We start from the raw sequence: 24,833 nt of genomic DNA, 5'->3' as shown, positions 1-24,833 counted from the left end.
TATCAAATTTTGGAGAGAGAAGTACCTACAAATTGAGAGAGAAAAAAATGAGAGAAACTATTAATTTCAGCGAGGGTGGGAGCCCTATAAGCCTTTTTTCTTTTTTCTTTTTTTTGCAGAAAATACAAAAAAAAGTTATATTTGGCTTACTGTTTGTTTTAGGATAAAATTATAGTTTTAACTTGAAACTACAACCGAATTACCCTTACAAAATCGAATTTTTGTTTGTATAAAAGCTATGAAAAAGCTCAATATCAACCATTGAATTGTTATTATCCTCTAGGGAAGAGAGAAAACAAAAGAGCTCAATATCAACCATTGAATTATTATTATCCTCTAGGGAAGAGAGAATACAAAAGAGCTCAATATCAACCCTTGAATTATTATTATCCTCTAGGGAAGAGAGAATACAAAAGTAAAGAGAAAGAATGTCAAATAAAAAACTAAGTGCAATTTATTTATCCTTTTGGAAGAATGTCAAATAAAAAACTAAATGAAAGTTATTTATCCTCTGAGAGACCTTCTGCCGTAGCCTCTGAGAGACCTTCTGCAGATGGGGCAACAGCTATGTCTTTGGAACCATTTGTCGATGCATTGTCTGTGGAAGATATGGCTGCATGGAGGCAGCTCCCTAACAATATCATTCTCCACCAAACTATCCCAACATATGACACAGTCGTTGCCATTATCATCAGTGCTTCCAACTTGAGTACAGTTGCCATTATTATCTGTGCTTCCAACTTTAGTAATGGGGAGAGTATCGAGAATGCGTCGTTGGAGTGGGAGATTATCAAGAATATTATCAAAAATATTTCGGGGTGATGGATGGCCTAGCCCCATTCCCCACCAGAGCAAAGCCATAAACAGGTAGACTATGGCCAAGAAAAAGAAAAAGAAAGCACTCGCTATGCCAAGGAAAACCGGTAGTGTTCGATCGGAGCTAGGAACAAACATCTTATTTTGCTGCAAAAGATGATTTTGCTACAAAACATGAAACTGCAAGTAAAGTGTAGAAGATAAAAACCAAAGTTTGACAAAAATAAGAGATAGAAAAATAGTGCAGAAAAATAAGAAGATAAAAACATAAAAATAAAAACACAAGGATTTAAATTGATGGGCAAGTTGCCTACCTCCCAAAGCGGCAAAATTCTCTTCCACCACTAATCAGAAAGATAAAATCATACGGATTTAAGTTGTTGGGCAAGTTGCCTACCTCCCAAGGCGGGCAAGTTCTCTTCCACTACTAATCAGAAAAACAGCATGGAGAATACTAAAGAACTAACCTTTGGGCAAGTTGCCTACCTCCCAAGGCGGTCAAAGTTCTCTTCCACTACTAATCAGAAAAACAGCATGGAGAATACTAAAGAACTAACCCTGTAACCCCACTACTAATCAGAAAAACAGCAGAACTAACCCTGTAACCCTCAGGAAAACCCAATAGACCTGCACGTGAGGCCTTCTTTACTATTCCTACTTAGACTAGATTTTATAAGTCTAAAGGAAAATAGAATCGCGTACAACCGCTTTCCTCTTTCCTATAACTATATAGTTTTCAAATAGGATTTCCATATATATAGTTTTCCAATCCTATAATATAAGATTTCCACGTATATAAGAAACTAAATAGAATGTCGAGATTTATTAAGATAAATCATCTCCCATAAAGTCTCATCCTAAATAATAAGATCTACCTAATGGATATATTTCAATTCCTTTAGAATAAGATCTACCTAATGGATATATTTCAATTCCTTTAGATAATAAAATCTACCAAATGGATACATTTCAATTCCCTTAGATAATAAGATCTACCTAATGGATATATTTCAATTCCTTTAGATATGGAAACGGAATACAAGAAAGAATAAACGGGTTAAAAATAAATATTAGGAAGAGAAAGAATAAACGGGTTAGAAACATGTTATTTTTATGCAATAGTTGAAGTTGCAAAATATAAGGAAAATAATGAATAACTAAAAGAACCACTTTTTTCTCTCTCATATTTATCTCTTGGTTTTAGGATTCTCTCCGTTCTTTAATTTTCTCTCTATATCTCAAGATCTTTCTTTCACTATATCTCCTTAATTTTCTCATTAGCTTCCATCTTCTTGTTCCTAAGGACGAATATTATTATCCCTAAATATATATCGACGACTCTCTCTCTCTAAATAAGTTAGGAGACTCTCTCTCAATCTTTATCTTCTACCTGGAACTTTCGCTCTCCTGCATCTCTCTCCCTAGATATTTAAAATATCATAATCGAATTCTTTTGGGTGAGTCAATAGGAAGAGGGCCCTACAAGAGGCAATAAAATATCCCAATAAATTAATTTCACCAAGATATTTTTAAAGCTATAATAGGCATTAGAACTCAGTTAAAGCGAAGTTGGATTCAAAGGAGATAATTGGAAATGCTGAATCAATAGAGAAACTGTGTAAAAGTTTAATGGGCTGTTTGGATCTTAGGGTATCCAAAACCATGGTTCGTATACATAAGGTATTTTTTATGAAAACATGTTTGGCAACTTATTTCTATACATTACCATGTAACAAGAAAAAGGGAGAGGGCCGAAACATGGGTACATAAAATCAAGAAACAAATTGGGTTATCCAAAACATGACTTTGTGTAAGCATAAAAGAGGGAATACAATATAATACAATTGATGATAATATTGTTTTTCACACACCACAGCTGACCACTTTATCAAATACATTTATTCCTACAAAAACATTGCTACAAATTAGAGAGAGAAACTACCTCAACATTTAGAGAGAGAAAGTATCTTAAAAATTTTAAAAAGAAATTATATCAAATTTTAGAGAGAAAAACTATTGAAAGTTTTTAGAAAGAAACTATCTCAAAGTTTTATAGCAAGTGAAACAACAAATTTTTAGATTTAGAGAGATAAACTATCTCAATTTTTTTAGAGAGAGAAACAATATCAATTTTAAAGTTTTAGAGAGAGAAAATATCTAAAAGTTTTAGAGAGAGAAATTACTTTAAATTTTTTTAGAGAGAAAAACCTTCTCAAAAAATTTAGAGAGAGAAATTATAACAAATTTTAAGTTTTAGATAAACTAGTTGGATTACAAGAACGAAAAAGTTTATATAAGGATGCTACCTTATAATGTAGAACTATGGATGCCCCTCAAAAATCCATCGGAAAATGTAGTTTTAAAAAATGTAGTTTTAATGTTGAAAAACCCTTTGATTGATCATCTCAACATCAAGATCTATGACTATGAAAAATAAAAAGATTTTAAGTCTCAAAAATAGTGCATTTTACAACATATTATCTACACCGTCCATTTTCAAGATTTTCATATGTTTATAGATCTACTTTATTTTAACCATTTTTTAAATTTAAAATTTCATAATTAGATATAAAAATAGATTTTGAGATAATCATAATAACATTTTACATCAAAATTATATACCATGATAAATTTGAAGGGCACCGTACCTCTACACCTACGGAGGCGTGTATATGCCAACTGCACCCTTACAAGAATAGAATAGAATAAGCAATCACGATTTTCTCATATATATCAATGTGCCTTTGAGCCATCTCAGAATCCATCAATATGCTATCCAATAATGATACGCATATTCTATGGAGTTGCTGAGAGGCAGCGACTCTATATCAACTAACCTATTAACCTCCTGTAATCTAATCAACTTATTAATGACGAACAATTGACAATAATATTGTACCATACTTATAAGGATAATACTTCTTAGGTATTAAATGAAAATAAGCAATAAATGATATGAAAGACAATCAAATCATACTAATAACAAAAACCTTAAAGTTATACTAACTATAAAAGATGATAGATCAGAGTGACCTAGAGAGATGCCAATGTACACTAAATGATAAGAAGCTATTTCTAAAGCATGGAAAATTTGCTAAAAGAGAACTTCACTTAAAACTCTTAAAAAGGGAAAATATGTAAACTAGGGCTTAAAGCGGTAAAATTAAAAATTAGTAATTATAAGTTCCTATTTTTGTAATTGATACGCCATAAAACTTTGTATTTAAAATTTGTAAATTACTCAAAAAATTTCGAGAAAATAGAATTGGCACTTTTTTCTATAGAATGTATTTAGTTTCAAATATTTGAAATTTTATAATAAAATTTTAAAATTAAAATAATTTTAGAAAGCATACCAACACAAAAAAAAAAACTTACTTTTTAAGAAAGATGAAATTAATAAATTGCAAAAATAAAGCTATTATTTAAAAGTACTAATAAAAAAATATTTATTATGAAAAAATTTATTTTGAAAACTTTAAAAGATTGGTCATAAATGAAATTAATGAACACATAAATTCATTAAGAGAACTCATTTACCTTACAACATGCCCTAAGCTCCTTGGATATATTTAAATTCTAATTCATATAGAGAAAATGGATCTACTATTTGTGCACGCCACTATCCTTCTAAGGTTTTTGTATAAGATTTTTTTTTTTTTTTAAAGCAGAACTCATTTACCTTACGATATGCTCTAAACTCCTTGCATTTAAAAGTCACTTTCCCTTCCTTCTCTCTAATGATGGGCCCATATGAAGATGACTATAAACATCTAAAAATGTCACGATATGTATCATTTACGCAATAAAAATGCTCAAATCATATATGCAATCAATATAGAAAATCACAAATTTTTTCACTCCAAAAAATTTATACATTTCAAAAGGAGAAAAAAAAAAGCTTTAATCAAGTAAGAAATTACCTTATTTCAATGCTCTCAGCATTAGCTTAACCAATGTGGAGAGAGACCAAGTTGAGAGAGTGAGGGGGGGGAAGCCATGAGAGAGAGAGAGAAAGACCACGGTCTCAAAAAGAGAGTGGAAAGGTTATGGTTTAAATGTGAAGAGAGAGAGTCTGTTTAAATGTGAAAAGAGAGAGGGTCCATAAGAAAAGGAGTTTGCATATGAAGTATCCATCTTCATTGATTTTGTTATCCTTTGTCTATTTTGTTCTCTTGCTCGTCATAAATATGTGAGCAATGAGATCCTTATATATCTTGTTGATATAATACAGGAAAAAGTTTATATAAGGTTGCAACCTTAAAATATAGAACTACGGATGCACCTCAAAAATCCATTGAAAAAAGTTGTTTAATGTTGAAAAACCTTGATCATCTCACATCGAGACGTATGACTATGAAAAATAAAAAGATTTTGAGCCTCAGAAATAGTACATTTTACAACATATTATCTACACTGTCCATTTTCAAGATTTTCATATGTTTATAGATCTAGTTGATTTTAACAATTTTTAGAATTTAAAATTTTATAATTAGATATAAAAATAGATTTTGAGATAATCCTAATAACATTTTACATCAAAATTATATATTATGATAAAATTTGAAGGTGCACCTTAATTAGATTGTTTAAGATTGCAACCTTATAGAAACCACACCCTATAATAAATATGGGAACAATATCCTAACTATATGTACTTCCCTCTTGGTACCATTGAAAAATTACATATTTTACATTTCAAAAGATAGCTCCCTCTTGGTACCATTGAAAAATTACATATTTTATATTTTTCCTAAAAATTACATATTTTACCTTTCAAAAGATAGCTCGCTAAGTTATTTCAAAAGGAGTTCAAAAGATAGCGCGCTAAGTTACTTCAAAAGGGAGCTCCCATGTCTCTCCTAAAATACTGAGGTCTTCCATTCTAAAATACTAGAGTTATTTCATGTCTCTCCTAAAATATGTAGTATTTTATTTCAAAAAGGTGAATTTTTTATTTTATTTTATTTTAAATTTTATTTATTTCTTCACAAAATTGAAAAAGAAATGTAGAACCAAAAGAGCCATTCATGTCATATCATAAATTTTTTTTTTTTTTTGGTTAATTTCTCATGAAAATTCGTTCTCCCCGTGTAAAATACCCAAGCGTAAAAAAGTGTAATTTTGTTTGAAAATATAACGAGGAAGTTTTGTAAAAATTATTCTTGTCAAAAAGATTTTGTAAAATTATATTATTATTATAAAGCTTTATTAAAGCCATGGATTTTTTTACGTGTTGAACCGTTACTGGATCCGAGAGCCAGTCCATCCTCTCACAAAGTCATTGGAGAAAGCAAACCACAGAAAAATCTTCTCGTATATTCGAGGGTTAGGGTTTCACCTTCATTTGAGCTAGGGCTCACATTTGAACGACGCTTTTTACCTGCGATTTCCCTGATGGAATTAGCAAACGAAGAATGGAGTTGTAAATGATTTGAGGATTATTTGTAGCAGATAGGGATTTTCTTGTCGTCATGGAGGAGGGTTACACGAGTCTTCCTACCAGCCATTTGCTTGGCTCTGTTCCAGTAAGCACTCTCTCTCTCTCCTTCTCTGAATTTCTGTTCGTTTACTACCAATTCTCCTTCAATATTTTCATTTCCAAGTTTTGATTTGTGCTCTCTAGTAAGCATGATCACTCTCTCTCCTCTCTCTCTCTCTCTTACATGTCATCAATTATCTCAATATCAGTCACTTCTGAGTATGATTTGCCCATTCATGAACATATGATTCACTGAATCTCAAAAGTACACATTCGGGGTTAGACTATCTTTTCATACTGTGGCATAGTGTTCTTGGTCTCCAGGAATTTATGTTTTTCTGATATCATTAGGTTTTATGTTTCATGTATCTTTTCTCCTTTACATTTAGCATTTATTCTCAATTGGTTGTGATCTTTCACATCGATAATTATTGAATTTATGGGGCCTCCTTGTTTTCTTTTCTTGAGTGTATAACATGAAATATGGAGCAGACCTCGTCCAAAAATTATATAATCTTGGAAACCCTCAGAGAAAGAAGATTTTACCGAAGAACTAATTAATATAAGGAAAAATATCCTTAGGGTTCATGTTCATGATGGTGTGATCTTTTAGAGGTATCACTAGCTTGTTAACCTAAGAACTAATTAATATAAGAAAAAAAACAAATCCTAAGAGTTCATGTTCATGCTGGTGTAATCTTTTAGAGGTACCACTCAATCCCACATATGCCTGAGTTCCCAAGAAGAAATAAATTTTGGATGATGGAATTGATGTGATTTTGCTTTAATCTTCATCACCATCATCATCTAGTCTTCCATTCCCCTCCTCATGCCATCCATTTGGTCAATTGCCATTTGCACCATTGGGGAGCTTGATTTTATGCCTTTTAAGAGCTTCCATAACTCCATAGCACTGTGCCGGGGCTCGCCTCAGCCAAGGGGCGAGTCCCTTGGTCGAGGTGAGTTACTCAACCAAGTCCTGCATAGTGGGCCAAAAGGCCCAAAAAAAAAAAACCAAAAACGAGAAAAATGTAGTAAAAGTAAAATGAAACCTAAAGCTACTTTAAAACGTTAAAACAAGCTTAAAAATGTAGAGGAAAATAGATTTATAAAAAGGCCGACTTACCGTTTGTGACATTTAAAAAATACAAAAAAGGTAAGGAATATAAAAATAGTGATTATGACAAAAACTCTCACTAATCTTTTCCAAACACAATTTAGATCATATAAAAAAGGTTGTATAACATTTGCACATTTTTTTACAATTTTTCACTTTTTTGAATTTTTTTTTTATATGCCCCGAGTTGTGTACAACTGGGGGCAAGGCCAAGTAACTTAGCCGATTCCAAGTGAACTCAGCCAAGTCCCATCATACACGTCATATTGATTGGGTGTGTTTACAGCCCTTTCAATCAGTTCTCCCAGTTTCTTTACTGAAATTTTTGTTGTGTGTGGAATTGCCATTTATGGCCAATCTTGATCCACTTAAGGATGAGTTATTGTGTTGTGTAAGTAATTATCATATTTGATCATAAGAAGTTTATTTCCTTTCTATTATTGGCCAGTTTCACTCCTTTATTCATCATATTTTGTTTATTTCATATCTATAACTTGTGTCTTCTCGTTTGTCTTCTCCATTTTGTTCCTCTATAATTGTTTCATGACCCCTTACACTCTGTGTGTAGGCTGCAATAAAGGAAGATGATAGAAATACGATCTATAAAGGTATGTGAATCCTTCCAAGATGTTTGTTTTCTATATACTATACCTTTTATGTAATTATTTAATGGAATATCTGCTTTTTAGGTCACATGAAAATTTTCACAGAGTTGACTTGGACTTACCCGAGTAACTTGGACTTGGTCCCATTATTTTATTATATTTTTTGGACAAACTCAACAGAGTTTTTTACAAACTCAGCCTAGTATGTCAAACTAACTTGGACTTGGGACCCCTCCAGGCCCCAATTCGATTTCATGTTTCCTTTCACTGCATAGGTTTTTGCTCTTTTAAGATTTGTAAGGTCATATTAACTTATCTTTTTTTTCTGCGAAACTTCATTGTAGCCCCAGAAGCGAATTTACAGGTTTTTCCACCAGGCAATGGCGGGGACAGGGGATATGGTTATCAAGCTCCAAGGGAGACAAATGGTATGTAATTCTACAATAGTACTTATTATTTGTATATTGTTCTTTCTTTACGTATTAATAAATTCTTTCTTGGAATACTTAATTAAGCGTACATGGTGCTAGATTACTAGTTAAGTGTACGAAATTTGGTATTTGGTTGAAGCTTTTGTATTAACTCTTCTCCCTAATGTTATCTTAGTCGTGCAAATACATGGAGTGAATTGGTAGTTTACAAAGCTCTTCTTGGTCAAATGGGTTCCACTATTCTACTATATGAATTCTTTCTATGAATCATATAGCAAGTCTATAGTCGTGGATCTATTAATGGCTTCTTTCAAGTTGAAAACATGAGTAAATTTTGAGTTGAAATCGAAAATAACCCTTTTTTCAATAATTTGAAAAATACCCATCATCATCATCCAAGGCTTATAAAAATATTTGGGGTCAACTACACGAGTCCTGTTCTGTCGTTCCTCTCTGTCAAGGGTTATACCCTCAATTAGACCAAGTCACCATATCTCTTCTCACTACTTCTATCCATGTCCCTTGCGGCCTTCCCTTTTCCCAATTAGATCCTTCCACTTGAACCAAATCGCCCCTCATAACCTTTTTTGTTCTAGGTTGACGCTGCACTTAACTAGACCACCGAAGTATACTTTCCCTCATCTTATTGCCTATTGGAACCTTCCTAAGTTCCCTTGGCTGTATTCATTCCGAATTCTATCCTTTCTTGTCTTGTCACTCATCCATGTCAATATCCTCATCTTAGCTACACTCATTCTATGGATCAATTGAAAAATGTTTCTTCAATTTTACACACATACCCGTTCTATAGGTTCGTAATGGTCCATCACGAAACTAATAGGTCTAGGACGTTGCCAAGTGGGTCCAGGAAGCACCCCAAGTGGGTGCTTGGGGCTTCACAGACCTATTAGGTCAATTAAGACCCATCACAGACCTAGCCTATTTGGTTTGTGATGGGTCTTCATGGATCTAATAGGTCTGTGGTGGATTATAACATAGCAACAGGGCGCTTGGGAACATCAGTACCTATTAGGGCCTTGATGAGTCTTCATGGACTTGTTAGGTTTGTGAAGCCCCAAATGACATTTGATCATTACATAACAACAGGGTTTTGTAGCTGTTATGGCTGTAATCTTGAATCATGGGCTATAACAGCTATGTAACAGTCTTGTATAATGGGCTGCAACAGTCTTGTATAATGAGTTGTAAGAGCCATGTAACATTCATACATAATCGGCTGTAACAGCTATGTAATAGTCATGCATAATAGGCGCTAACTCCCATAGGGATCTGTGTATATATAGGGCACATTGCCCCATGATTTGAATAGACTGAAAAAGACATCTATATTTCTTTATCTTGTGTTTGAATTTACTTTCTGTCTCTCACAATTTTAACAATAGTCAATACTATAGATTCAAAAGGAAAAATCCATTTGTAATGACCTGACGCCCTTTCCCACACTTTTGGGTTAGCCAACACTGCGGATATGCTAAACACATCTCTTTCCTCACCCTCTCTTTTTGCTCTACTCTCAACGCATCTCTGTCTCTCTCAGTGGTTCAAAAAGCGGAGCGCCCAGCGCCTAGGCGGTCCGGAAGGCCTGGGCGCATCTCCCAGGCCTAGGCAGCCAAATTGGGTGGCCACTCAGGGCCTGTGCCCCGCCCAAGGGCGGAACTTTTTTTTTAAAAAAGTTGTGTTGATTTTTTTTTAAATAAAAGGTTTGAAGGATGGGTTTTAGGTTCATTTCAAACCTAAACCCACAAGAACCAATTTTAGAGAGAAAGAAACCTCAAGAAAACTAAATTTTGTGACTTTCATTGGATCGAAGTGCTTCTCAAAGTTACGGAAAACGGATCCAAACATCACCCAGGTAGATTTGATTTAGTTTTGGAGATTTATAATCCTATTAGAGGGTTTTTTTTTTTATTATTTTAGCACTAGAAAACATCTTAGAGGTGGGAATTTGGAGTTCGAGCAATCAAAGTAAGTGCAATAATTTATTTTTTAGATTGCTTGTTTTATTTTGAGAAGTCTTCTTAAGGATCTAGTCGAAGTGGAGATCCGGGTTGGAAATATGGATATAACCCGAATCCAAATGACAAAAATTGCATTACATGCAATTCTTATGAAAAAGATACGAAAGGGGGAATAAACCGATTTAAGAAGCATATTGCCGGTATTAAGGGGATGTTACCCCTTGTAAAAATATTCCTGAAGCTATCAGAGGAGAAATTGAGCAATATATGAGTTTTGTAAAACAAAAACAGAAACAAAATCCTTGTCATTTGAATAGGTTTATTTCTGTTACTTCTAGAAGAAGTGATCCGGGTTGAAAGTATGGTTATAACCCAAATCCAATCGATAAAAAAGTATGGTAATTTTTGTGAAAAAGATACCAATAGGGGTATTAACCGATTCAAGTAACACTTTGCTAGTATTAAAAGGAATGTTGCTTCTTTTAAAAAAGTTCCTGAAGCTATTCAGGATGAGATTAGACAACTTCTGAATTTAAAAGAGCCAGAAAATGATGAAAATGAGCCTTGTTCCAAAAAAATATCTTCTCCAGGTTCTTTTAGAAGTGGTGATCCGGGTTGGAAGTATGGTTATAACCCGAATCCGAATGACAAAAATCGTATTAAATGTAATTATTGTGGAAAATATACTAATGGGGGCATTTACTGGTTTAAAAAACACCTTACCGGTATTAAGGGGGTTGTTGCCCTATGTAAAAATGTTCTTGAGGTTATCAGGGAGGAAATTATACAATATTTGAGTTCAAAGAAATACTAAAGGATAGAAAAGGGTAGAGCAGCCAAGACTCCTAGGGCCTCATCTGCACATATTAGTAAGAGGGAGGTAGAAGAAGAGGAGGAAGAGGTAGATTCAGAAGAAACAGAAGAGGACGAGCGTTATATTGAAGAGGGAGATGACTCTGATGATGATGGCCTCGATTCTAATGTATATGTTGAAGCTGACCCGATTCCTTCTGATGATGATGATGATGATCATGACTGAAGACTCTTGGTGTTGACTGTTGAGTGTTGACTGTTGTGTTAAGTGCTAACTATTGTGTTCGTATATTTTTTGAATTTCTGTATATTTTCTTTTTCTTATTTTTAGTTTCTACTTTCTAATTTCTAGTTTTACTATCTAACTTTTGTGTGTAGAATCTACAGTGTATCAGACTATCAGTGTATGCTGTATGGTTTTACTGTTTTAGCATTATATGAAAAATATGGATTATAGGCTTATGAATTATCAAAATGGGCAGCCTGGACCCCCATGGCCATCTAGGGGCCGCCTAACACTTTTTGAAACACTGGTCTCTCTCTCTCTCTCTGAGTCTAATTGGATAATCGTCCCTCTCTTTCATTGAATTGGATTAATTCTCTTTGTTTCCCTGAATTATTATGTAAAGGGCATATTAAGTGACCAATACTATTTAGAGAGCATTAGGTTTTACATAACAACAAGGCTCTTGGGACCATCATGGAAACAGGTTTGTGATGGGTCTTCATGGACCTAATAGGTCCCTAAAGCCCCAAGCACCCATTTGGGTGCTTCCTTGGCTCACTTGGGACCATCAGGGACCTTTGATGGACCATCAAGGACCTAATAGGTCCATGAAGGGGTATTTTGGGTAAAATAAAAATCAAACGCGGGTTATGTTTGTAAAATTGAAGAAATATGGGTATTTTATGAGTTATTGAAGGGGGCATTTGGTTAGGAGGTACAATTTGGTTCAAGTGGAAGGCCTTAAGTTCAAAGGGAAGGCCGAAAAGAACATTGGTGGAAATAGTGAGAAAAGATAAGGTCACTTATGGTCTGACTGAAGGTATGGCCCTTGATAGAGCAAAATGGCTCCGATCCCAAATAGTTGGGATAATGCTCAGATGACGATTGAAAAAAGGGATACTTTTGATAATGTCCCTAAAATAAGAGGAAAAGAAGTAAAGGACATGAAGAAAACTCCAATTCATATAAACATGGCAAGCGTCTTGTAATATAAAAACAGTGATATATATTAATTAGTCTATTAATGAAACAGCAGAAAGTTGTTCCTGTTGAAGGTTAGCAGTACTTCATTATACTTGCTAGCGCGCACACCAATCTCCCCCCTCCAACCCCCATATCCTGGGCCCCGCCATTAGAGATGGAATGTCGAATGGCAGGGTTAGGAATTGGTTAACTATACGCTGCTGACATTGTTGGAAGGAGTTAAACTGGTTTTTTTTATTTGATAGAAAAAGGAGTTAAACTGGTTATCTTCCAAATCATGATTGTTTAAAATTCTCATGCCTTAATACTAGAAAATAGGTGCTGCAACCCTGACTGAAGCTTCAGAAACACATGCAAGTCAGAAAGAGGGTTGCACTGCCCATGTTAACATCCATATATGTGAATCAAATGTTTGTATACAAGAAGCCCCAATTGCTGCCACCCACAACCATATTCAGAATGAATTTTTGAAGTTATAAATAAAATGGTTGTGAAGGATGATACATAGAAGAGGTGGTTTGTGGGGGATTTACAAGATCTTGTTCCTGATAGCCAATGGGTATAAGGCATAAGTTGTCCTGCCATTATGGCCATGGATTGAGTTCTGTTGCGGTCTCACAATGTTATGTACAATGTTGAGATTCAGAAAATTATGGAAGTCAGTTTTTGTCGGAGCTTGTACTCTTGTGTCTAGCTCATGTCTATTTCTGCACAATCTTGTGTCTTGCTCATGTCTTTTTTGTTGCAGAATACCTTATTTTGTTGGTCTCACAACTTTGTGCACAATGTTGAGATTCAGGAAATCTTGTGGCAATTGGTTATTTTAGTGTACTGTGTTGTAAATGTATATGCCTGAAATCTAAATGCATTTGGATCTATTCTTGCATGTTGGAACTTCTTGAATGCTTTATTAGGGTTAAATTCTTGCATGTTGGAACTTCTTGAATGCTTTATTAGGGTTAAATTGTGAATGGTAGTTTGATATTTTTTTTTGTCATCTTGTGTCTTAGTCATGTGTAGTTAGTGCTTTCTGACTCTACCTTTCTGAGCTTCCCATATTTCCTGTGTAAATAATATGTGATATCTCTGCAGGAGAAGAGCAGCCTGCAAATGGTTGGAAAGGAGTCTTCAGTATCTCTTCATACAGACCTTTCTTCAACGTGGATACTGATGATGTTGTCAATAGAATTGCTAATTCAGTTTATCCCCACCATGGAGGTTTCTTCCGAAAAATTGGTGCTAATCCAGATCTGTGAGTGATTCACGTCTTTTTGCATTCTATCTTGGAATAGCTAAGAAACTTCCTTTCAAAAATTTGAATTCCATAGTTGAATATTTTGTTCGTTTTCCATATTCACAAGCTAGGTTCATTAAATAGATCTCTTTTCTTTGCTTGAGTAATATATATTCCTGCAGTGTTACCCAAGTTCATGTACCTGTTAATTTTAATAATGTTATATTTATCTGGAAAGCTGTATAATATAAAGTTCATTTAGTTCTATTTGATATGTAACTGCCAGCATGATAGCAAAGACATGTGTAACATTTAAGGTATTTTTTTAGGAGTAACGTTACCAAGCCTTCTGATACTTGACATGATAGCAATGTTGACAGTTTTTTTTAATCTACGTTTTTTTTATTCACCCAAAAAGAAAACCTTTTATTGTTAATTTATGCACTTATGGACTGCCCATTTTCTTTAAGATCTTGAATATGGACATTAAATGCAGTTGATTCAGCTTAAGCAGATTAAAAGGAGGCTAGTTCAGTAAATACAAAGTCATTAGAAATTGTTGGTCTTGAAACTTTATCGTCCTATAGCCTTCAAATGTTATAGATGATTCCTATGTGATATATGTAGCAAGTCAATGTAGTGTCCTGTTTTATTTTGGCATGTCTGCGACTATATCATGTGGCAGCTGTTGATCTTAGTTTTGTCTTACATTTACAAAGATTCCATGGTTTGTCATTTTGTCTCCCTTCAAATTCACCCAATGATTTTCAACGGACACGTCGTCAAAGAGTGCCCCCTCTCTTGAGAATTTGTCTTAGACAACCAATTGTACAGGAGAACTGCCACTATTGACAGTATTGCTCATATTCATCATCATCATCATCATCATCATCATCATAGCCTTTTCCCAATTAATCGGGGTTGGCTACATGAATCCTGGTCTGCCATTCTGCTCTATTAAAGGTCATACCCTCAATGAGGCCATAAGTCTTCATATTTTTCGGACTACTTCCAACCACGTCCTTTTGGGCCTACCCCTTACCTTTTTCAGTCCTCCTACTTGAACTGACTCGTACCTCCTAACAGGTGTTGTACTGGGTTGGCGCTACACATGGCAAACCCACCTAAGCCTACTCTCCCTCATCTTATCGCCTATTGGGGCCACACCTAAATTCTTCCGAATGGATTCATTTCGAATTCTATCCCTTCTTGTCTTGCCACTCATCTAACATCCTCATCTTTGCTACACTCATTCTACGGGTATACTGTTTTTTGTCCACCCCATAGAGCAAAGTTGGTCTTACAGCTGTCCTATAGAACTCGCCCTTCAGCTTCATTCGTATGTGACGATCACATAAAATTCTAGTTGCACATATTTACTTTGCCCACCCAACTCTAATTCTGTGTACGACAGCCAGTATTGCTCATATTGCACTAAGTAAATGTAGGTCATGGCTCTAAATCATAGCTTACACACATACATATACAGATATACAGATACATGGATGTTACGATCCCAAAAGGTTAGGGATTGAGTTTGGTTTTTTAACTTGGATTGGATTGGGTGGGCAAGTAAGAAGTTCGAGGGAATGTTATTCCCAATTTATTGAGGATATGATTTAGGCAATTTTGGTGGGGATTATGGTCACCTATTTGATAGAGATTTTGTTGCTGGAGCATTTAAGCCCACAGGTGGTTGAGAACTAGGGAGCTTTTGGAAAAGTCATAATTCTAGTTGGGTTATGTAGGACGCTCTCCCAAAGAGGCTATCACATTTTTCTTCTTTTCCTTCTTCCACTAGACGTGGAACCCTAATCACAATTATATTTCTCTTAGTTAATTTCAGTATTCTCCTCATTTACTTTGTCCGAGGGAGTGGTTCATTTTGATGGAGATGATTGAAGGTCTCCTTTGCATCTTTACATAGTACAAAAATTTGGGAAATGGAAACCACTATGTGAAGATCATCCCCCATAAATGTTTTCCTTTTGATAGATTTACCACTATGTGGTAAATGTAAACGAGTTAGCTAAGTATACCCCTATTCTCTCCTGATGTTCAATTCTCCTATTTACCCTTGGATGAAGGCACATATTCCAGTGTTCCAAGGACCTACTTACCTCAGCAACCTCCTCTTTCCAGGTTTCTACTAAGGCAACAAAAGCACGTGCCACAAACAAGAAGCCCCATTCAAACCAAACCTAATCTTTGGCTGCTGGATTGATGTCCACCCTGCTAGACTCAGAGAGCTAATACCTAAGAGCCTCGACCCCGTACTGGACGTCTAATCAGAACCTAAATCTATTACCCAATTTTGTAGTACTTAGCATGTTCGACTCGGACTTGCCCAAGTTACTCGGACTGGCCGTGCTGGCCAGTTATTTGATTAAGTTTTGTTTGGACGCGGCTGAGTTTCTGACAGACTTGGTGGATACTATCAGACCTGACTTGGGATCGCGACCCTAGCAAGTCTGAAACCGAGTCCTTATTTTCTTAACACTACTATTACCCAAACAAACCACCCCACTTCCCCCATGCTGGTATCCAAACTTAGTTTTCCTACCACCATTTTAACCTTTTGCACTATCTTTTCAAGCCCCAGAAACCCTAGACGAGCTTGTACTTCACCTGCCAACGAAAAATCTGTTCTTATCCCTAAACAACCTTCTCCAAGGCCACCTTGATTCTTTCCCAATTCTTTTGTACCACGTACCCTAGAATACGTCATGGACTTCGATACAAATAGTGAGTCATCCGTGAACTTCTTCACAGATGTAACTTTTGCCAATATTAAGTGGGACTCTGGGAGTTATTCTAGAAGGGAAAAATGGGTTATTCTAAGGGTTTCTAAAAAAAATGATATATGGAACCAACTTCAAATGGATTTGTTTTTTTGGCCTAATAGTTTAATGAAACTATATGAATTGTATGGGGAGAGTGGGCGTTAAACCTCAACTTAATTCAAAGTTAAGGAATTTTATTGCGAAAATGGGAGATTTTAGACTTTTTGGGGATAGACTATGGGAGTCTCATGAGAAGCCCGTTTAACATTGTACTATATCTTACTGTTTACATTAACATTCTCCAAAAAACAAAAAATATTGTACTATGTCATGAGAAGTAGCTGTTTCTTGTCAAATTGTGGTTCTTCAGAGGCCCATGTGGCATTGAGGATATTCTATTTTCAATATCTTGGTTATATCCCTTGTACAAGCTTTTCTTGTGTACATTTTGGTTTCCTATTCGACTATAAACATTAAATTTTGTTTAAATGAAACTAATCTGCAGTTCCTTATGTATGGGACTCATCTTGATTAATCGTATTATTCTTTGTGATTTTTCAGGCTTAGAAAACTGAAAGTTATTCCTGATAAAATTGTGTCGTAATGACATTCCTCTTGTTCCCAACTGGTTATTTGCAAGACAACAATTTATAAACAAAATTTTCGATTCCTACAGTTAATACAAACAAAGTTGTCAATTTTCTAAGGTTATGTACTTCTTATCAGCTGAATGCACTAGAATTTTGCAAAATGATTTGGAAATGGATATGCCTACATAGATGCCAACGATGGCCTCCTTTTCCCATCATTGTGTCCCTTTTGGTCATTACAAATTTCAGTAAAGTAGCTTACAGCTTACCTAAGGATTAGCGTGCATGTGTGTGTGTTTGTGTGTGTGTGTGTGTGTGTGTGTGTGTGTGAGAGAGAGAGAGAGAGAGAGAGAGAGATCAGAGTAAAATTTATGTTTATTCGTACAAGCAATGGTGATGTAGGTATGGGCCTGTATGGATCTCCACCACTTTGGTCTTCATGTTGGCTGCTCTGGGTAACTGTGCCACTTATTTGATGCTCAAAAGGACTTCCAGTGAGACACTATGGAGCTTTGATGTGAGCTACATAAACTGGGCTGCATGTGCTATCTATGGCTATGTTATTGTGGTGCCTGTTGCCTTCTATTTCCTTCTTCAGTACTTGGGAACAAGCTCAAACCTCACATGCCTTTGGTGCATGTGGGGATACTCTCTTTCTGTCTTCTTGTTGAGCTCTGTAAGTACCCCCGCCTTTTTATTTCAATAAGGTATCATGGAGACTTCCTCCAAATGATCAGTTGTTTCTTCTCATTTATTGAGTAAGAAATAGTCTAAGATGAACTTATATGCAGTTTCATATATAAGTTTATCTTTTTGAAAAGTTGATTTTACTTTATTCAAGGTGATTTACTGAATTGCATATTTTTAGCTAGAAAGCTAAAAATAGCTGGAAATCACCAAAAATTAAATTACTAAATAATATTTAAACATGATCCAAGGTATTTACCAAACAACCAGCAGAATAATATCATCTAGAGTACATTAATCTTAGATAAGCTAGTATATTTTAGATAAAGTTAATTGTCATCAAAACAGGTCCTTATTGAATAGCCATTTGGTTTGTATAGGGGTGTGAATGAGTTGGGTCGGGTTGGGTCTGGGTCGGGGTATAAGTTCGACTCGACCTGGGTCAGGTTCAAGTTAATTGTCGAATCCGGGTCTATAAATAAAAAATAGTGTATACTTTATATTATATACTTAATGTTATTAATATGTATTTATACTAATATACATCAGGTCAGGTAAGGTGCTGACCCAACTAGACAAATCTAAGCTCGACCCTGACCTAGACCCTTTCTGGGTTGGGGCAAAGTCAATGGAACCAGACCCAATTTATCGGGTCCAAAATCTGGGTCCAGACCTGGACCCGGTCGGGTCGACCTGTTGTGTCCATTGGTCAACCGAGCCACTTCCCTTTCTAGAACTGGTCTTACAAAGACATTTCTTTGAAACATATAGTATGTAAGCCCCTGGTTGGCTCCCTTATCCTCTCTCTCCCCAATTATGGGCTATGAGGAAAGAAAGAGGTAGCTTGACCCACACTATCCTCACTCTGTCTAATCTCTATTGCTCTGTGAAGTGTATCAGGCAGCCAAATTTTGTGAAGCTGCCTGCCCTGTTACTCCCATCGAGTCCTTGGGTCGAGCCAGCCCAATTCCCACACCTAGTTTTGTAGAACTGCTTTTACAGAGACATTGCTTTGAAACATATTTGATGATTATGCAAGCCCCAGGTTGTTTCTCTTATCCTCTCTCTCTATCTCTGTGTTGTGTCTATGTATGTGTGCATGCGTGCGTGGGTGTGCACATGCATGTGAAAATCTGAAAATATAGATTGTGGGGAGGTGTGGATAGAGGAGTGTAGGGAGGCTTGGGATGTAATGCTGAATAGAGAGCTAAGATGATGTATTTTCGCTTTAAAACTCCGTGTTCATTCTGGTCTCCATACAGATTTTTAAAAATTGAGCCAGTTTCAAAACCAGTGGTGTTTTTGTAAAAGACCCGGCTTCTATGCGGCCAAGCCCGCATATGTAGAAATGCGGGCCTCTTAATAAATCTTTTTTTGAGATGGATTTTAAGATTTAATTTTTAAGGACATGTAGTCTCTAATATGGAGATCATGAATATGAAAAAATAAATATATTTAAAAAACTAGAAATAATAATTCTAGAAAGAAAACATTTGGACCGTTAGTTTCCATTGTTTTTAGATGGAACACCTACTTGCATCCATCTTTAAGATGGATGCTTTACACTTTCTGGACTGCATATGTAGAAATGCAGTCCAGCCCGCATGAAACAATTTTCCTTTTGTAAAAAATGCTAATACAAGTGATATACAGGCAATCTCTCAAAAAGCAAGATATACGGATTTGATTCCTTTGTCCAACTAAGATGTGCTCATCCCTTTTAACAGCTTCTAATGATTGTCCCAACTGAGATTTTCCGGTGGCTTGTGATAATCATCACTGGTTCAGTATCGGCTTGCTTTGTTGCTCTGAATATGAAGTTTTACACAGAGGGTAGGAACCTGGCTGTAGTGGTCATAAGCTCCTTCCTTTTGCAAATTGCCCTTGCTCTCTTCATCAAGATCTGTTTTTTTGCATGAGGAAAGGCATGATGCAGCTGCTTGTGTGTGTGTGTGGATGAGAGAGAGTTTTTGTTGTTTTAATGTGTTTTGGGTCTGGAAAAAGTGGATTGGGTGGTTTATTCCGCTTGACATGGGTGGAAATTTGGTGACCCTGTAATTGATGTATAAATTGCTGAAAAGTTACAAAACAATGGCATTGTTCATGTCCAAATTCATAGTCCTCGGTTATTTTCTGAGCATCTGTAGAAATGGTTTGAACATTTGTTGGGTGGCTAGCTGCTTGATGGGTTTCCCTTTTTCTTTTTGGAATATCATAGTCATGGTTTGAAAGTTTGGTTGTTCGCTTGTGCTTCACACTGAATTTATCCCTGATACTAATCTCCTTTCATAGTATATGTGGTTAATGTCCATCTTTCAGCCGGTGTAAAACTCAGCCATATTTTGTCATGATAATGATGATCCTCTCTCTCCATTGAGAACAGATGGTGGAGATGCCACGATGGTGTGCCATATACCATTCATCCCTATTCGAAACAAGACGCGTTTTTAGAATTTCTAATTTAAAATGTTGTCCAACCTCTGCTCTCAATAATGGTCCAGCATTCATCAAATTTTTGCGAGTACCAATCTCGCTCTCGTGGACCCCATCATAGTGTATGTACAAATGTGTGCATTTGTGCTTGGTTTTTCTTGGATGCTTCAGTGCAATAATGAAACATTTTGCCGAACCCATGTGTTCTATCACTCGGAATGCACGTCGCCATTTGGGATCTCATAATCAGGGCAGTATATGCTAACCTGGCTATGCTCCCCTGATGCTTTCTTTATATGGTTCTTAAGCATCCTTTCTTAGGAACTGGGTATGCATATGAATCTGCTGCGGAATGCGGTTTTATGCGCCCGCTTTTTCTCACCACGATATGTTCAGTGTCTGATGATTGTTTGTGAAGAAAAACACAAAATAAAATAAATACCCTACCCGTACAGAAAAAAAATATAGTGTGATGTGATTTGGTAATTGATTTTCTCTTTTCCAAATTTGATTATTCAAACTGTTAATCCTAATCGTAACTGAACTATGAAATAAATTGATGATAGTTATATAATTGATTATAATGTAACTAATAATTGATTTTTGATGTTGGACTTATCTATCAACTTATATAAATGGATTATCGTCATCATCATAGTCTTTTTTCAACTATTTCAGGTCGGATATAAAAATCATGATCCACCATTCTATTCTATCAAGGGCCACACTCTAAATTTATCAATTATTGTCTAGGTAGAAAAATAGCCTCAATTGTTAAATAAATAGATCAATGTTCTAAAATCTATGCCATGCAAGGTACTTAGAATTTAATCTAAGCATGTCCCATAGCTTCAAAAAGATCATGAAATCGCCGCGAGAGGGAACCCTACGAAAGGAGACACTTTTCCAACAAAAAAAACCAGAAAAGATCATGACAAAGTTTTTATTTTGGAGCAATGACTTCTTTCTTCACCAGGATTGTTTTTCTCATGGCATTGCTCCTGTTAAAGAAATTGGAAGGGTTCTTCGATGTTTTTATCTTAGACTTGAACCAAAACCCATCTCCTTGAGAAGATTCCAAGGTTCTAGAATTTGTGAAAAGGAGGGAAATCGAGTCATAGGCCACTTCTTCAATGAGATTTACTGTTAATTAGATAAGTTAGAGCCCCGAAGTAGAAAGGTTTAAGATACCTTTTTTTTTAATTTTGAGTTTCTAAACTTGCTTTAAAGGATCACGTCTCGTTGCTATGGGGAAGCCATACACTTCAGGGGTTGCACCAGTAGGGTTGGTCCCGACTGGGACCTGATCGACTAAGTTATTCATGAGCCCGAGTCCAAACGACTTGGACCCAGACCTGGGTCAGGTACCCGGACTTGTGTTAGGTCCAACCCTAGAAATTAAGCAAATAAAAAAATCTAATATATATATTAAAAAGGTAAGAGCAAAGTCCAAAAAGACATGATTAGAAATAGTTAGAAAAGATATAATGACGCTTGGTCTTAGTGATAATATGGCCCTTGATAGAGTAAAATAGAGAAATATGATTTATATAATCCCAAATAATTAGGGCAAGGTTTGAATGATGATGATGATATATTTTACATATTCATATTTAATTTATACCTAGTCGGGTCAACTTTGATCCATGCTAGACCCATACCCTAACCTAGACTCGACCAGGGTCAGATCCAAATCATTTAGACCCCAACCTAACCTGTCGGGTCCAAGACATGGACCCTGACCTAATCCCTGTTCTGGTTCGAGTCGACCCCTGACCCGATTCGATTGCCACCCCTAATACTCTTCGGTCTCTGTATGTGCAGAGAGCAAGATAGAGAATGGAAGATTGGAGATATAAAATAAAGAAGGCAATCTAGAGAGAGTGCCTATTGGAAAGATCGGTAGGGGGAAAATATTAGTAATTGCTTATTTCTCCACTAAGCTGATTTTTGTTTTTCCATATCGTTGTTTTACATTATTTGAAACGTTCGGAGAAAGATGTATATTTTCCCCTTTTATCTTTGGAAATGGTTTGATAGAACTGTAGCCTTATTAAAATAAGTAAAACTTCACCTCATAACTCATTGATAATGGCCATTCAAGCATTAAAAACTTCTATATCGATCATCTCAGTTTTGAACATTATGTTTATAAAAAAAAAAAAAAGGATTTAAAGCTCTAAGAAAATGTATTTTGTAAAAAATATAATGTATATTGTAAGCCGTTATCTAGGCAATCTATTTCGTCCTAAAAGTAAATATTCATAGACCTACAAGATTTGTGCCATTTTTTTAGTTTCAAATTTTATTGTTAGTGTTAAAAATTGATTTTAGAGCCATCATAGAAATTTCTATTACTGAAAGTACTTTCCAAACAAATATTTGAGGACTTTAGTTTGAGCCTAGGCCTTATATAAACTTCATCCCATCTTTTAGTTCGATAACTAGCGGTCAGCTTGATCCTAAAGGAGATTTAGCATATTCTATTTTTTTTTACTTCACTTAAATGCTTAGGAGAGAGAAGGGCCAAGATCATTCCACGGTGATTTCAACTTACTTTCGTGAGGGAAGAGATTTTTAATTTCTTTATTTTTTTATTTGGGTTTTAAAAATCGTGGAATCGGATCAACCATTACCTGGAATCGGATCAACCATTACCTGTCGGGATTGGATTTGGATGGCGACCGGGTAGATTTTTTAACAGAACTGGGAATCAGCCCGACTGTTATTATTTGACCTAAATCCTTATATTTAACATGTTTGTTTTGGCGATTTAAACTCTAAATTATCACACAAACAACCAAGTAGTATAATGCATCAATAATGTCTAAAAATATTGGAAAAATTACATACATATCCGTTTTATTTTTCGTTATTACGGCTCGACTGAATAGTTTCCATTATAAAAACCAAGACCAAATTGAACAAGCCATAAACCATGACAAACGGTATATTTTTTTTCTTCTTGTTCTTTTTTTTTTGGATAAAGTGGGCAATGTTAGTATTTAGGTTTTGAAAAAATAGTTGTGCATTTCAAAATAAAAATATGGTTTTGTGATTTTTTTTCTAAGCTATTTTTGTAGAGAGAGAACGATGTGGGTTTGAGTCCTATGGTGAAGACGAGAGAGTAAATTGAGCAGTATTTATGAGTAGACATTCTCATACATTATACTTTTCTTACATTGGTAAGAGAGATGGTGCATGTGCAGAGCGTGCAATGTGAACATGTGAGGGTGTGGTTACAAGGGGGCTTGAGGGTACACTTCGTATTACCACAATGGGTACTCCTCACCAGAACGTGTGAGGGTGTGGTTGCAAGGGGCCTTAAGGGTACACTTCGGATCACCACAATGGGCACCCCTCACCGGAGCACATGTGCCGCTCGAGACTTGATATATCAAAACTAATGGACTCATCTCTCTCTCTACTCAAAAGAGACATTTATGTTATTCTGTATCTCGAAGACGAGTTGTCATCTATTACAATATCAAAAAGGGTTAAATATCGCCAAAGGGGATAAATATCGTTTGAAAAGTATCAATAAAGGGCAAATATCGTCTTGAAAATATCAAAAGAGGGCAAAAACCGTCTTGAGATAGTGCTCTTTGTGTGCCCAAAAACAAAAACGAATCGAGCTACCACCGCGGCCTCAACCCATTCCCATGTTAACTGCGGCAAAAACAAAAAGTGATAAAATGAATGAAAACAAAGAACACAAATGGAGCCACAATTTAGTTTGAGAAAAATCTCACACTTACTGTCAATAGATAATGTGGCATCAAAACTTTCATTTTTAATCTATTAAGCTAAAAATGTCCTACCAAAAAATATAAAAAAAATATCAAAATGCATTTTAAAGCTCTATTATCCATTGCTAGCAATATCTGCCTTTTGTCTACACCTCCATATCTTGAGAAGGAACTCAACCGACAAGAAAAAGCAACCATGATATGAGATAAAAATACTTGAGATGAGAAAGAAATAGATTGCAACTTATCTCAACAACCAATCAGAGGAGAATATGTAGAAAAAGAGATGTACGGTACTTGAAATCTTTTTTTTTTTTTTTTATATTTATATATCTCAATGTCAAGATGATCATTTAGATAGTTTTTTAATGTAAAATAGCTTTTTTCAAAGGACTTTTGATGTGGATCTTAATTCTACCGTATAAGCCATTGTTAGAAAAATAGGACGATCTAACAGCTAATTGCTCGGTTAGATCGCAACCGGCCATTGGCTGGTTCTGGTTTTGGACGGTTTTGGTGATCGACTGGTATTTAATTTTTTTTTTCAAAAATATGCATATAAATCCTCCAAAAATAAAGAATTTGATTTGTAATGTATTTTTTAATATTATTTATATTATGATAAAGATTAAAAAATTGTTTTTGTCATTGAACTTCATTTGGGCCTGTTTTGTTTTAATAATTCTTTATATGCTTTTTATATTTTAGTAGTTTTTTTTTTTTTTTTTTTGTGTCTTTATTTTTTCAAACATTTTTTGACTATCCGAGACTTACCTGATCAAAATGGTAAATGGCCTATCCGGGACTTGCCCGGTCAAAAAAGTTAAATGGGCCGGTTTATCAGTTAAGCCGGTTATATCACTTTTGAGCCATGTCCGGTTAACTGGTTTGATTTTGTGAATAC

General features: G+C 35.4%; 1 protein-coding gene and 1 long non-coding RNA gene across 3 annotated transcripts; one reads left to right on the top strand and one right to left on the bottom strand.

Annotated features, from left to right (window-relative positions):
* Positions 1 to 353: 353 nt before the first annotated feature.
* On the bottom strand, positions 354 to 1,525 carry LOC148780729 (uncharacterized). Its single transcript, XR_016061732.1, has 2 exons — positions 1,131 to 1,525; positions 354 to 996 (listed from the first exon to the last, which is right to left on the bottom strand). It is a non-coding gene; the product is annotated as an uncharacterized LOC148780729 (long non-coding RNA).
* Positions 1,526 to 6,054: 4,529 nt separating this feature from the next.
* Positions 6,055 to 19,859, top strand: LOC18436292 (Integral membrane Yip1 family protein). Of its 2 annotated transcripts, none has more exons than XM_006846314.4 (6): positions 6,055 to 6,344; positions 7,984 to 8,023; positions 8,365 to 8,448; positions 13,546 to 13,705; positions 17,463 to 17,736; positions 19,475 to 19,859. In XM_006846314.4, exons 1-6 carry the CDS (start codon positions 6,291 to 6,293, stop codon positions 19,664 to 19,666), a joined length of 804 nt encoding a protein of 267 aa, XP_006846377.3. In that variant the 5' UTR covers positions 6,055 to 6,290; the 3' UTR covers positions 19,667 to 19,859. The 2 variants fall into 2 exon arrangements, with proteins under 2 accessions (XP_006846377.3, XP_088729585.1); XM_088873459.1 differs by having other exon boundaries at positions 19,401 to 19,859.
* Positions 19,860 to 24,833: the final 4,974 nt, after the last annotated feature.

This window comes from Amborella trichopoda, chromosome 8 (genome assembly GCF_054954075.1).
Source record: "Amborella trichopoda isolate Santa Cruz 75 chromosome 8, AtrichopodaSantaCruz75HAP2 v2.0, whole genome shotgun sequence".
NCBI lineage: Eukaryota > Viridiplantae > Streptophyta > Magnoliopsida > Amborellales > Amborellaceae > Amborella > Amborella trichopoda.
The sequence above is the reverse complement of the archived record's forward strand: the minus strand, read 5'-3'. Positions and strand labels throughout refer to the sequence as shown.